Source organism: Polistes fuscatus, unplaced genomic scaffold (assembly GCF_010416935.1).
Source record: "Polistes fuscatus isolate 324 unplaced genomic scaffold, CU_Pfus_HIC Scaffold2, whole genome shotgun sequence".
Lineage (NCBI taxonomy): Eukaryota > Metazoa > Arthropoda > Insecta > Hymenoptera > Vespidae > Polistes > Polistes fuscatus.
The window spans coordinates 7,831,160-7,845,923 of record NW_025113096.1 but is presented as its reverse complement, the minus strand read 5'-3'; the positions used below and the strand labels follow the sequence as shown (position 1 = coordinate 7,845,923).

Sequence of the window (14,764 nt, the reverse complement as noted above, 5' to 3'; positions counted from 1 at the left end):
AAGTTTCGTCGAACTCGAGCCATAATCGCACCCTGCAAATTGCCACCTTGTAGAAAAAGAAATAAAAGGAGATAGAAAAACAGAAAAGGAAAAAAGGAGAGAAAGAGAGAGAGAGAGAGAGAGAGGGACAGAGAAAGATCTATGTTGGGTTAGAAAGAATTCCAGAACTCAATACCAAGCGATCCAAACGTGAGAAGTGAGATCTACGATTTGGAATAGGACGGGATCGATTGAAACATAAAAACGGAGAAACGAACGTGGACAAACCGGAGAAACGAAGAGAGAGAGCAAGAGAGAGAGAGAGAGAGAGAAAGAGAAAGAGAAGTGATCATTAGAAACAGAAGGAGGATAGGAGTAGCTGCTAGTCTTTTTCTAATGTCGAGCAGGTTTTCTCTAGGAATGCGCGCAGTCGTTTATTTGATCTATGACCAATGTTAAAAGCGGTCTTGCATTTAACTGCAGATTATATATTATATACAACATATGCTTTATGCGTATACTACTCGTGAACGTTCGACACTAACAATAAAGCAAATCAAACGTCTATCTCGTAATACGTGACGAACCATTTTGAAAAGAGAATTTCGTGGGTTAATGTTTCTCAAGGCCATTGCCATAATCTCGACCATTTGAAGCGTCGTTCAGTTAACATCCTTATTCCTACTCCTACACAAATTTAACCTTGCTATAATAGAAAACTACAAATTCATTATAACTTTAGAGTCGTATATCATATTCGAGATAATACGTATCTATCCTGTAATCTAATAAATCCGAATGATAAAACGGTTCGATGAACGTGCCGAGTCGCTGATTCATAATTTTAAAGGTTGCTACTAATTTCCCGATAAGATTATCACATCGTATTCTGTACGGCACGTAAACGTCCTTCTCTCGAATTTTCTGTAACATCAACCGGCATAGATATCCAGCGATGATCGCAAGTAAGCTCGTCGAAGCGTGCGAATTGCGAGTATGCGTTTGAAGAAAAAGAACGAGTAAAAGAGAGAAAGAGAGAGAGAGAGAAAGAGAGAAAGTAAACGAATATTTATTACATATGGACCAGCTTCTAGTGAATAAAGCGTGCGAGCTATAAACGTGATCTTCGATGCATGCTATTACGATCCGAATTTATGAACATAGCCGATACTTGGTTAATGAAATTAATAAACAATATGAATAATCTTATTGGAACTATAAATAACGTTATTATATATATATATAAATTGGAATAATTTTTCATATCTATAATTGGTAATAAAAATAAAAAAGAAAAAAAAATAAATTAAACAAGAAAGAAAAATAAAAAAACATTAACGACAAAAATAGTTGGAAGAAGGAAAGGAAAAAAGTACACAAAGCTTCGTTGTGTTTCGGATGTCGAAAAGATCGCGTGAGGAGAACGAATGGAGGAAGGAAGGAAGGAAGGAAGGAGGGGTGGGAGGATAGGAGGGGCACAAGGGAGAGGGTGAAAGAGGGGATAGAGGTAGAGAAACGTAGAAGAGAAAAGTGCGAGCGTAGGCGAGTAACCGTCAGAGTAGCGAGCGTTCGCGTCGAGTGCTACTTCGAGACAAGCAACACGGCGATCGTAAATTAACCGGGCTAATGGCGCACAACAAACGCTCGTCGGCACCTACGCCCGTAATGTCCGTTCGCACCGGCCTAATATCATTCGTGGTGCTTAATAAATATGTCGCGAGGGCAGTACGTCATAACTTTTCCGCGCGTCGCGATCCTGAGCGTGGAACGAACGAACCAACGAACTAACATACGAAGGGAGTCGAGGAAGACTTCCCTATATCTGAGAAGGGGATATGAGAAAGAGAGCAGGAAAGAGAGAGAGAGAGAGAGAGAGAGAGAGAAACGAGGCTTAATGTCGTTGAATTTAACCGAGCTGTTTAATCGCTCCACCGTGTGTGCATCTTTCTGTGTTGTCTCTCTTTCTCTTTTGTCTGTTTTCTCTCACTTCTTTCTTTCACTCTTCCTCCTTCTATTCTTCTCTTCCTAAGAGTTCCGCAGTTTCTCTTCTTCATCATCATCATCATTTCTATCTTCTTGTTCTCGTTCTTCTTCTTTTTTTACTTCTACTTCTTCAGTCTTGTACATTTATCTTATTTGAATCTATGCTACACCATGATGTATTGACTCGTTGCACTTTCATCGTATCATTGCTCATAGTTTCACGCTGCTCCGACAATTTCATTCTAATTTATGGCGATTCTCCTTTAAACGGTGCCTTTTTATCACTGTCATTTTTTACAGTTGAAATTATAAATTCATTCGATTTTATAAGTTTTGGATGAAAATTAACGATCGAGCGGCAGTCTTCCGATCGTTATTCATTCACATTTTTGGTTTATTAACTAAGATCGATAAAGATATCGTTAAGGTTTCTTCTACTTAATATCGACTAATCTAAGAGCTTATGTATTAACGTATCTCGGTACGTTCGTTTGATTTTAGTAATTTTCAAGCCCAGTTACCGTAAGCCACGACCGGTCTCGCGTCCCAGCATCCTTCGAATTATCGAAAGATATATATTTTCGCCTGTATAATGACGCAAGTATAAATCCTACGGGGCAACGCAAGTTGCAAGACGTTTGTTTCTTTCCCGTATAGCTTCGCCGCGCGATTGGAAAAGACGGCGGGACATAATTCATGTAAGAGAGGAACCTTCTCTCTATCTTTCTCTTTCTTTCTCTCTCTCTCTTTTTTTCTCTCTCTCTCTTTCTCTTTCTCTTTCTCTCGCCCTCTTTCTTTCTCTTGACCTTTTAATATAATTGCCTCGACGTCGCCGCGGCCGAATGAAAATCTCTCCATTTTACAGGCTCTCCCTTTGACGCGATCGGGATTTACGATTTCACCTTAAGCCTTTAACGATTCGATCGGCAACTCGAACGCGTACGCGCGAGATCCTCAAGGTCGATCAATTTTTACGATCGAGCCACCCATTATTTGACTTTCGACGATAAGGACAACATTCGTCGCGAGATAGAGAAAGAAAGAGAAATGGACGATGATCGAGAACGAGCATTAATCTTCCACCAACGTAATTCGCCGTTGGTAATTGTAAATACCTATCTAATATAAAAATACACTTACATTTTTTTCGATTATTTAAATATGCCTTGAACGTGTCCAATCCAAAAACAAACGATTGATATAATAATAGATAAAATATAATATTCTATGAATATATTGTATATACTTATGTTTTATTCATCATCCAAGGTGTATCCTCATGCGTTGAAGAAGTCAACACGTTCATGGAAGACATGGAGGTTTCCTTAGCGAACGAGGAAGACCGGAGTAAGAGAGCATTGTGGTCAGGATGGCAGGTGCTGTTCGTAATGGCCGCCCATCGTGGCGGACTGAACAGGGCGAGAGCGATAGAACGATAGGGCGAGAGAAAGACAGAGAGAGAGAGAGAGAGTGAGAGATAGAAAAAGAGAGAGAGAGAGAGAGAGAGTAAGAGCAAGAGAATGAGAGAGAAAGGAGGGACTGTGGGCAGGTACATCGATGCAAAAAGCTTCCTGTGAGTTATGAACGTCCGAGCGTACTCGCAATATAAACGGTTCCAATTACGTCGTCCGCGTATTAATTGAATACGGCCAACGGACTCGGACTCGCCGACGGTCTCGGGCAGATGGTCTTCTACTTACTTCCTACGTGACGAGAGTGAGAGAGAGAGAGAGAGAGAGATGGAATAGTAGAGAAATAGACGAAAGAAAAGAGAAGAGATGATAACTCTTGGCTTTTTTCAAGTTCTATCGAAGTGTCGGTAATAGGAATAGTCGTTTCTAGTTCATAGAGCCTGTAAGTACAATTCGCATTTGAACGAGTTTCACATACTCGCGTCGCATCGTTTGAAATCCTCGAACGGTGATCATCCATAAAATTGCTATAAAGAAGATCTTCACCTGAGAAACGACTAAACCGCATTTCTTGCACATCGTAAAGCAATCATCGTCGTTTCCTTGCTACCGAGAAGAAACGGCTTGTTTTCTTTTACGCGGAAAAGGTGAAAGGGCATCTGATGCGAGAGTAGAACAAATAAAATATTTAAGAAAAATACAAATATAAACAAACTTTTGAATAATATTATTATCATCGCTCTTTATTCTATTCTCCCTCGTGTGCTTATTCTTTCTCTCCCTCTTTCTCTCTCTCTTTCTTTCTCTTTTTCCTAAGAAGAAAGATGATCAGGTAGGTATCTACCTATATCCTTTGTTCGATGCTATAGTCGTTTCGAGCACCTAAACACGTTGCCTCGTGGTTAGGATGCGCGTCCGATCGAAGGAACATATTATCTCAGCCCGAAGCAACATGAACGAAAGATTCTATATATGTATGTATATAGACCAGCTTGGAGGCCTGGTCTCATCAAAGAGCGATGTCTTCTATCAGGTGTCCGTAAGTCTACTTTCTTGGCTCGTAACTCTTGTCTTTAACGAAGTAATCGTTCGTAAGATCGCTATAAAACTTATTCTGGCTCGTGCTTTTCATTAATTCATCCATTAGCGTACCTCCTAACTACATATACCCAACAATATACCTATATATATTTGCCAAACGAAAGTTACCGTCGATCACCTCGAGGAAGACATTAATTTATGAACTCGACGATGTTCGCGACACTCGTTTCTCTCGATCTTCAAAATACACGTAATACATCCTCTCTTTTTTTCTCTTTATCTATCTATCTCTTGTCGACTTCTCTTCCCTAGAGAAAATATATGCTTAAGATGTTCGAATGTTTCCTCTAGCAATACATTAAGATGCTTTCGATACGATCGATTACGTCAATTTCGCGTTGTAAATTTCTTCTCCCTACCACGGGGCAAATTTAATCTCATACGGTCTCGAATGATCTCGAAAAAGTAATTAACGACTTTAGTTAAATAAAGAAGAGAGTTGTTTTATTGTAGAAAAAAGAGTAGAAAGAAAATAAGGAGACAATGATCATAATGAGAAGGATGGTAGATTCTATAGTGAATGAAAAAAATAATAACAAGAGAGAGAGAGAGAGAGACAAAATGACAGAGGGAAAGAAATTTAATCCTGAGTAGAGTAACGATAATTCTTCGCCGCATGAAATTTGCAAAACATCTAGTGCGAGATAGCCGAGCGTTATAGTCGAGACTATATGTTGTCGGTGTGTATCAAGCCGAGCTAGCAGCAACAACAGCGACGCACGAGTCGTACATGCGAACAGCTCGTCCATCAAATCGAGAAGGCTGCCAGGCAGCCCCTGCACACCACCGGTGCGATCACCGCCGAGGCACGCGCGTCCCTTTTCCTCCTCACTCCTCTTTCCTCTCTCTCTCTCTCTCTTTCCCTACCGATCTATACGACTTTAACCCTTTACTCCCGTAGAATTGATTTTCCTCGACAAACTCACGTCTTCCTGATCTTTGCCATCACAAATAACCGATTTATATGACAATCCACCATTTTTCTCGTCGATCAGCAACATACCTGAGCTAAATAATTAATAGGTAGTATAAATATAGTATGCAAATGTGTCAATTTAGTCAATTTTTTTCTCAATAAATGTTACGAACCGATCAAATTGAATATCAATCGACACATCCTCAGAGAAACAAGCAAGAAAGAATAGTATTTTATAGTTATATGTCGCTAATATGTTGGGATTGATGATCGTAGATATATTGCTCGGTATCGAATAATTATGCTAATATCTTTTCTTCGAACATGCGAATTGTACTCGTTATCGACGCTTCGCTTCGTCGAGTTATGAATTTAAATCTTATTAAAAGACGTCGACGAACGGATAAAAGGAATAATAATTTAAATGATGTGTAGTATGCGTACGTATTGGTGTATAATTACCTAACGTATATATCCTTTTTAACTGCACCGAGAAACTTGAAGTCCTTTTTGGCCGATACGTACTCGTCGTTAATTTTATTTACACTTTTCGACGTCTCGTCTCAATTTGATTTACATAATTACTAACTAAACTCTTGTCGTCGCCGAACTGGTTTTCCAATTTTCATCAGACCTCCAACTTGCACATTTAACGACAATTTCAAATATTTATAACGATCGTTCGTTAAATTACCTTCAACTATTAATAGCGTTCGTAACAAATTTAAAACAAAGTTACCGAGTGCGTGCCTACTGATAACGTCAGCGATTCGATCTCACTAATGATCTTTGAAGGTAGATTAAATGAAATCGAGAAAGAACTTTTCGGATCTTTCTCGCGAAAAATTCTACTCTTACTAAAAAACTGAAGGGCACCAGAACTCTCTTCCATTATAATTACAAAGCGTTACTCGTTTATCGTCCCACGTATCTATCCCCTTAACACATGAATATTCGAGGCACGCCGTGCGTAATGTATCAAGATAAGTATATGCATGAACGACTTGCAATTTTACGCCCCCTATATGTTGCTACGAATTTTTATGCTTAAAAAATCATTCAAAACGAGCATCGTTCGAACTCTTCTTTTCTATTTTTGTTTATAACTCAACCCAATCGTAAATCATTGAATAGTGCAATAAATAATATTTGTCATTGGTGTCTACGTTATTTGATGAATTTTTTGTTTTACCCCACGGAACGACGGTAAAAAAGAAAATTAATCGAACAATACGATCCGCGCGAAACGAATAAAATACGAAAAAGGAAAGATCGAATGATGACGTAAAATGGCACAATACTTCGAAAATGTTCTAAACGCGAATCGTAAGAGTAGTCGCAGTAATCTAATCGAAAATTACCAGCTAAGGTTTAGAATTTGAGAGAAAAAAGTAGAAAAAAAAAAACATTGACGGAAAAATCTAATCAGAAGATAGGACGTAGTGTAAGCAACTTACGTGTTTCGAGAAGGAACGGTCAGGTTTGGCAAGATCAAGCGCTAATATCTAGACTACCAGGGTTACACCAGAATTATATTATAAGGATTATGAAAATTATGTACGTTCCAAAGACCCCCTACAACAGCTGCCTTGCCATAATCGAACCTTCTCGATATCAACGATATATCGTACTGCTATTTTTTTCTTGTCCTCTTTCGTCTCTTCCTTCTCTTCCTGCGCCTCCTGCTCCGTCTTGCTACGTTATTTTTTTGTTCGTTCGTTCTCGCCAACCTTCTACAATCCATCAAGATTCGCATACTTATTAGCTCGCTTATTATTATAGCTACCTGACGCACGAATTACCTAGAGGGTATTCATTTTCTATGGAAGCCGTCGATGCAAGACGTAGAATATGTTGTGAATAATGAAATATTTTTTCCAAATAATTTCGTAAGACCGTTAAAAATTGAGACCGCGGAAAACGTGTTATTCGTACGATTATTATTAAAAGTTAATGATATCAAGTTCTCTTAGCACGAGATCGTTCAATTTCTTTGAAAGTCGAAGGACGTCGGAGGTTGGATCATGAAGAGGTTGTTAAGGTCCACTGCCGATAAAAAATGACGAAAAAAAAAAAACAACAGCAAAAAAAAATAATAGCAGAAGCAGCAACAGCAGCAGAGAAAAGAGAGTTCGTTAACGATGCATACGATAGTGTGAATAACGAAATAATATATTCCAAGGTAACAGTGGATAGATATAAGATATATATATATACCTGTAAGTATTGAAAAATATCGTAGGGATGCGAAGAAAGGAACAATTAATTCGTTCGTTGTTTTCAGCGAGTCGGAGGAGCGGATAAGATGAATTATGCAGGAATTATATGTCGAGAAGGCGGATATGCCGAGAAGTGGAAGGGGTGAATTCGCGAGGGAATTGGAAAGAAGAACTCGTGGCATAGTCTTCGTCGTCGTCCTCGTTGTCGTGGAAAGAAAAGGTAAAAAATAAAAAATAAAAAATAGAAGGTAGAGAGTATAGTAGGCTCGTATTTGCTTCGGAGAGTGAAGGAAAGACAGAAAGAGAGAGAGAGGCACCGAATGTTTTTCGAGCGAACAGTACGCAGAAGCGGCGGGCGTGGAGAGAAGGGAAAAGGGCGTAGTAAGTCATACGGAGAGGCTCGTACGTCATTCTCCATCCGGGCCAACGGAGCAACAACACATGGAAAGGACTCCGACGGCCCTCCGTAAGCGAAGAACGCACCCACTCGGGGCTGCCTCTTTAGCTTCTTTGCCGATGGCGCTCGTTCTAGCTAACCTATCTGTAATACTGCCTACGACTAACGCCTTGATACGCATTCAAGCGAGCCAAACTCTCCCGTGATACTTTATAAGATATGTGCATAAATAGTTTGTTGCTTGAAAAGAGTAGAAAATAAAAGAGAGAGAATATGAAATTTTTTAATCAAGGCTTTAAGTCAAGCCAATTTTTTGTATAACAGATTTTAATTAGATATTTATGAACTTTACGATTACTTCGATACGTTTGAAATAAAAATTTGTAATATCGTCTTTCTAATTCGTAGATCGAGTGTAACAAAAGGGTAATAAATCTTCGATAGATTGACGAATACGATAAAAATAAAAGAGAAAGAGAAAGAAGACAAAAAATATGCTTGACGATCGACGTTCTCTTTCATGGAGAAACACCATCCGCTTTTACGTCGACACGATCGTTCCACACGAAGTATCGTATCTCGGAACACGAGTCTCGGTCGAAGAAGTTCTGACCGGGTGGACCATTCTTACCCCACACGAAGAAAACGGAAGGAAGGAGAGAGGATCTTTGTCGATGAGTGGGAGAGAAGGAACGAAGGAAGAAGGAGCGTGCCGTAGGGTAGGGTCCTGCATTACCGGCTGGCTCGCAAGCAAGTCTCGCAAACGGCGATAGCGGTAAACGTGAAGGCGCATAAAGGAGGTGGGGTAAACGAGCAAAACCACGATTTCGTCGTCGTAAACGTCAACGTTACGGTTACAGCGTTGTTCGTAGCTGCTTTATATTGAATGAGCTTGCTCCCCGAGGTACGTAACACCTATTGCCGAGCCGGCATACTCGTTTCCAACTACTCTCTTCTCTTTCTCTTTCTCTTTCTCGTCGCTTACCAGACTCCAGATATCCACGTGGATCCTTTCGCGCGGGAAGACTAGCCGTCTTTTACTTTTTACTCCTTTACTTCTACAAACCGAACGATCGTTAGACGACGTTTCTGTGCCTTTCAACGACGTAGAAACGTGAATCACTTTCGTTTTCTTCTCTCTCTTCCTACTTTCTTCATTTAAATCTAAAACACGATCGTATAATTTTCCTACCGATGCTACGAGTGATATATACAACTGGTTATTCTAATCACGTGGGCTGACTCTATGTATAGAAATACAGTCATTTCAAAAGCCAACTAATTTTTCTTTCGAGATAAAGAGAAATGAAGATAAATAATATCAAAAGACTTTTCTTAAGAATCATTCTTATCTATCTTTCTAAATTATGAGTTTAATCGGGTGGGGAAGAGTAAAAAAAGAACGATGAACGTTGAAGGAAAATTAAGAATCTAAACCGAGAGACGTCTGCTTTCCCGTTTTCGAGTTATCGGCCACCCTTAATGTCCCTTTAAAAAGGTATACTCGAAGGACCACTCCAACGAAACAGCCACTTTTCTACGGGGGTGAATCGAAGCGGCATTCGGATATATACTATTCGAGCCTACACCTTCGCGCCCTCTAATTACCCTATAGACACGGCGAACCCTCAATGAAGAGGGTCGTAAATTTCGGTAGCATTTGGGAAAGCAGGAGAAAGTGATCCACTGTGAAAGAAAGTAAAGCTTTGTATCTCCTAGCGGGTGGTAAGACTTTGAATTTATCTACGGGTAGAGGAACAAAACTCGCTGCTGTTTAGGTATTTTCTGTCTCCTTTAAAACTCTAAAGAATTTCGTAAATCGATCAGTCATAAAAATACAACTAAAGATTTATTAGAAACGATATATAAATCAAATAAAATAAAAAATAATAATAATAATTAAAATTATCCTCACACTTTTCCCCGTATTTAAACGGAATTCAAGAAGAAAAGTAGTCTCGAGTTTAATGTTCTACGGTATCTTTATCGAGATGTTCCCAGATAAGGTCGTAACAAAAGTGTTCATGATTATGCTAACTTGAATGTTTATAAATGAAGCGGTTGCGATAATGTCGGTGGTAGTAATCGTTTAGTAAAAGCTCGACGAGAAGATATTTCGCAGGAGTATTTATTGCAAACGCGTCATTAGTACGGTTCCGGCGTGCAATCGTTCTTTCTCTCTCTCTCTCTCTCCCTCTCTCTTGCATTCTCTAGTCTCGTTCTTTCACCGTGCACGGATTATTAATGACTAATCGAGTCTCGCGCGCCCGATCTCGTTACCGTTTACATCGTTGCATTACCGACACACAAAACTAAACGATATAAGCGACGATGTTGGCCGTCGGCTTTCTGAGCCATTCGATCGCCCAACATCGAGGCATAATCGATCGTACATCATTCGCGACACGTTTAGAATACACATTTACATAGGTAGATACTCTCTATTCCAAACATCATAAATTATACGATAGACAGAGATTCTCGCAGCGATACTCTTTGCGAGAGATCGTTACACTCGTAACGAATCACGAATGAGAAAAGGAACGTCAAGGAGATCGTTCTCTTCGTTTGTTAAGTCTAGACAAAACATTCACTATTTGTTTCTTCGATAGTTTCATTGTTCAAAGAAAGAGAGAAAGAGAGGAAATTACTTGATCAGATTTCACGAGACTTTCCAAAAATGTATCTCAACGTTCATGTTTAAAAGTAAATAGTAAATATATATATATTTGTATTATACATATTTATCGCGTGTTAAGGAAAATATAATTTTTAAAACGATTATCTTATTGAAATCCTTTCGTCCGTCGTTAACGTCATTCGCTCGATAGACTCGAAAAATAATGTCATTGCGAGTGGGTGAGTGGAAAAGAATAGTGTCTTAGGAATTCTCACATACTTATACAGTATTAAACAATAGAAAGGGTATACTAGCGAGATAAACTTTCCTTCTTCTTACGATGTCATAAAGCATGATTATCATCTGTTTCTCTCTCTCTCTCTCTCTCTCTCACTCTCTCTCACTTTTTCATTGTAGACAAGCCACTGCTTTCCATGGGGGATACATTAATGCAGAACAGCACGCCGGTAGTCGAAAGGAAGGATGGATTGGAATCGTGCGGGCATCGCGATAAAGCAAAATTATTCATCGTAGATCGTGGTAACGAGTGACGGCGGTCATTGATGGCTCTATATTTGCTCTGCACCGCGGACTTTAATATATGACGAAATAATCCACAATCCTGTATCGATAAATTTCACTAGGATCGCGTTCGAGTGGCCTATCGGCTTCATATACCTACCTATCTACCTACCGCCGGCTGAGAAGAACCAACGAACACTTGCCTCTTGCGGTGAGTCGTGCGAAATGAGTCAACGACTTTCGATTCGCAAGTACATGAAACCTGTTTCTTGCGCGCGAAGATAGAGAGAGAGAGAGAGAGAGAAAAAAAGAAAATAAAATAAAATAAAAAGAAAGAAAGAGTATGTACCTCGATCAATTGCTTTTTCTCATTCCCTACGATCCCACCTACGATCGGTGCATTCTTCGAGGGCCCTCGCATCGACCCTTTCCAAGTTGTTCCAAGTATAAGAAAGTGAAAGAGAGAGGGAGAGAAGAAGAAGAGAGTTCATCCCTACCGATGAGAGTTCACGAACTAACTAACTTTCGGCCTGGTTCTACGCCTCCTTCTTCTTAAGTAAAGGAAAAGAAAAAGGAAGAAGAAGAAGATGAAGAGAGAAAAAGATCAAAGGGTTGTTTTACTTCATCGCTTAATATATCCTAGGTATATGTATATATATATATAGAGAGAGAGAGAGCTACATTTAAAACGAAGCACATTTTCGATAACCCGGTAATTCTCGAGTAAGGTATTTTACAGAATTCATTCAGTAAAATACCGTTCTCCGAGCTTGAATAAGCCCGTTTCCTACGTCACGAAGTCTCATAAAGTAATCCTTACACCTTTGTATGCATAAAGAGAGGTGGATCTTTCTGTGGTCGCGGAGAAAGATGAGGAAGAAAAAAAAAGAAAAAAAAGTAGGCGGACCTAAAACCGGACTGAGGAGATCGTGCGATGGAGAGGGTTGAGACCGCAGATAGATAGACTGAGAAAAAGATATAGTAAAAAAAAGAAAGAGAGAGACTCCAGAGCTGGTCTGTTGAAAGAGTCGCAATCGAAAAATGAGACGAAGCTTTTGGAAGCTACGTTCATCATATATTTACTAACGACTAGAGAAGTACGAGTGAGAAAGAGAATGTTTTATATCAGAAAAGGCTCTCAACACAAGAGTGGGACAAAGACACGGTTAGAAACAGCTGACTACCGGAATTCGGGGTTCCGGAGGGGTGAGTACGACGACGAGAAGGCACTTGAACCCCCGACTGAACCAGGCCTTTCCCCCTTCTCTCATTCTACTCAGCGCACCCAACGATTTTACACGCACTTGACTCCATTCTACCTATCTACCGGATGTATATAGCTTCCTATAGTTTACACGACCTATTTCTTCTTTTCTTTTCTATTTTTTCTTCTATTTTCTTTCTATTTTCTACTTTCTCCCTTATTTCTTTTCTTTTTCTCCGACTCTTAGCAGACAAAGCCGAGGTGTACGATAAAAGTTTATTCCAAAAGGCATGGTGAGATAAATGCTTTATCAATTTTTCTTTACTTGTTTACTATATCTGTCACGATGTCACAATTAATATTAAATAATCACTCGTATATTTTTTTATTCTATTTAAACTATTTAATACGATTCAAATTTATATGATAATAATTTATTCTACTTTCAGATATAAAGGCAACATTGTGGTCCCAACGTTAGAAAGTTAACGGCGATATCAATACGAATCCAACTTTAGCAAACGAGTTGAAACATTCTCTATCGAGGTAACGCAAGAACGTGCTTGTCGTCGCTGAGTTTGTGATATTGCTGGAGAACAACAGTCGTGTTATATTTCCAACGACCTTCCCGGGAGTCAGTAGGTATAAATTCGTTATCGTGACGTCGTTCGGTGACGGACACGTCGTATTTCAATCGACGTTGAACAAATGGAGCTGGCGAAAAAATCTCGTCCCATTTTCATCACGCATAGAGTGTTTTATTCGGGAAACGGGAATGGAAAGGATTCGTCTGTCGTTAAACGAGGTCAAAGGATGAGCACGTGGCTACTGGTGGCAACGAGAGGGACTCACCTGCTATAGCCATCCAGGGGTAGAAGGTATGATTGGCGGGTTGCTGATGGAGTTGCGTGGCGACCGGTTGGCTCGCGGTCGAGTTGAGACTGCAGGTGTTCCAGGTGGAGGCGAGGGACCTCGAGGTGCCGTTGTTGCCGGGACTCGATGCCGGATCGCCGCCCACGAGGCCGCCGTAGGTACCGACCCTCGTGCCCTCGGGCGTGCAGGCGGAAGGACGTACAACCGAATTGGTCTGACCGTTGGTAGCAGAGGTCGCCGACTGCCAAACGTCCTTGACGGCGGCCACGGCCATCGCCGCGGCGTACCCATTCTGATGGGCCGTCGTTTGATCTTGTTGTTTGCAATCTTTGCTCGCTGTCGTCGAATAGGAGGAAGTCGTGTGTCCGGTCGCCTCTGGCGTCGTCGAATAGAGCTTGCAAGCCGTCGCGACGCTCGCGTCGTACGGCGAATCCTGTGGTGGTCTCGTGTTGCTACCACCTCCTGGGTGTATACCCAAAGTACCGGACGTGTGATGATGATGCTGACTGGAAGCGTACGGCGACATACCTAACCCAAGAGGAAAGCTTCGATAGGCTGCCGCTGTCGCGGGATCGTGATGCTGACTCGCAGCACCGGTTTGATGATGATGGCTTCCGTAGAAGCCACCCGGGCTCTGCTCAAAGTACGAGTTCATTATCCCGGGTATTTTGAATCACTTGCACTTTAACACGGCCACTCGGGAGAATTGTCCTCTCCCAATCTCTACTTTTCTCCCTCGTTCGCTCGCTACTTTATCTCTAGTCTTTTTTTCTCTACCGACTCAAACGACGATTCAAAGTCTGAGAATCTCTCTATCTTTTATTTCCCTCTTTCTTTATCTCTTTCTTTCTCTATCAGTAGATATCCTTAACCAGCCCGTTGTGGCCAGTTTCGCGCCAAAAAGCAAGACGACGTCGGGACGACGTTAAACGAGAGAAGTAGCATTAAACTGCTTTTAGGGTCTCGTAAAAGTCATCGAGGAAAAGAAGAGGGGATGTATTTGTCGCGCGGGACGTCAGTAAGCCGTAGGCGGTAAACGACGCCGAACGATATTCATCGCGTCGGTCGAGGAGCCGAGCGATCTCGCTAAACTCAATCTGTGCTTTCGAACACCTTCGAAAGGATGATCGTTTAATAGTTACGACGCAATAAAGCAGGGGGAGGGTAATAATACGAGGCTATAAAAGTTAGTGGCCGGTGGTGGCCGTTTCTCTCTCTCTCTCTCTCCTTCTGTCAATCTTTCTCTTTATGGTGGCACGCGACGAAAAGAGAAAAGTTTCTAGCGACGTCTCTATTTTAAAAAAGCGATGCTAATAAGTAACGACAACGGTAAGGTAAGTCTCGATGATGTCAGCACACTACACTTAACACTCGTCGTCGTAACGACGCGATTCGAAATCGACTGAATACGAGGGAGAGACAAGAGACACCGTGTGCGTTCGGGAAGTGTTTGAAAGTCGACGTGGTACGAGTACGTAGGAGAGCGTATCGAAGAGTGTCGTAACGAAACACGGTATGCCAGTGCGGTGGTCCACGGC

General features: G+C 40.9%; 1 protein-coding gene across 1 annotated transcript in view; it reads right to left on the bottom strand.

The window, feature by feature from the left end:
• The window catches only part of LOC122516591 (homeotic protein ultrabithorax-like), a 115,614-nt gene extending 101,733 nt beyond the window's left edge, over positions 1 to 13,881 (bottom strand). Inside the window, exon 1 of the mRNA XM_043634527.1 lies at positions 13,206 to 13,881. Within this exon, the coding sequence (XP_043490462.1) occupies positions 13,206 to 13,881 (676 nt within the window). The remainder of the gene's footprint in view (positions 1 to 13,205) is intronic.
• Positions 13,882 to 14,764: the final 883 nt, after the last annotated feature.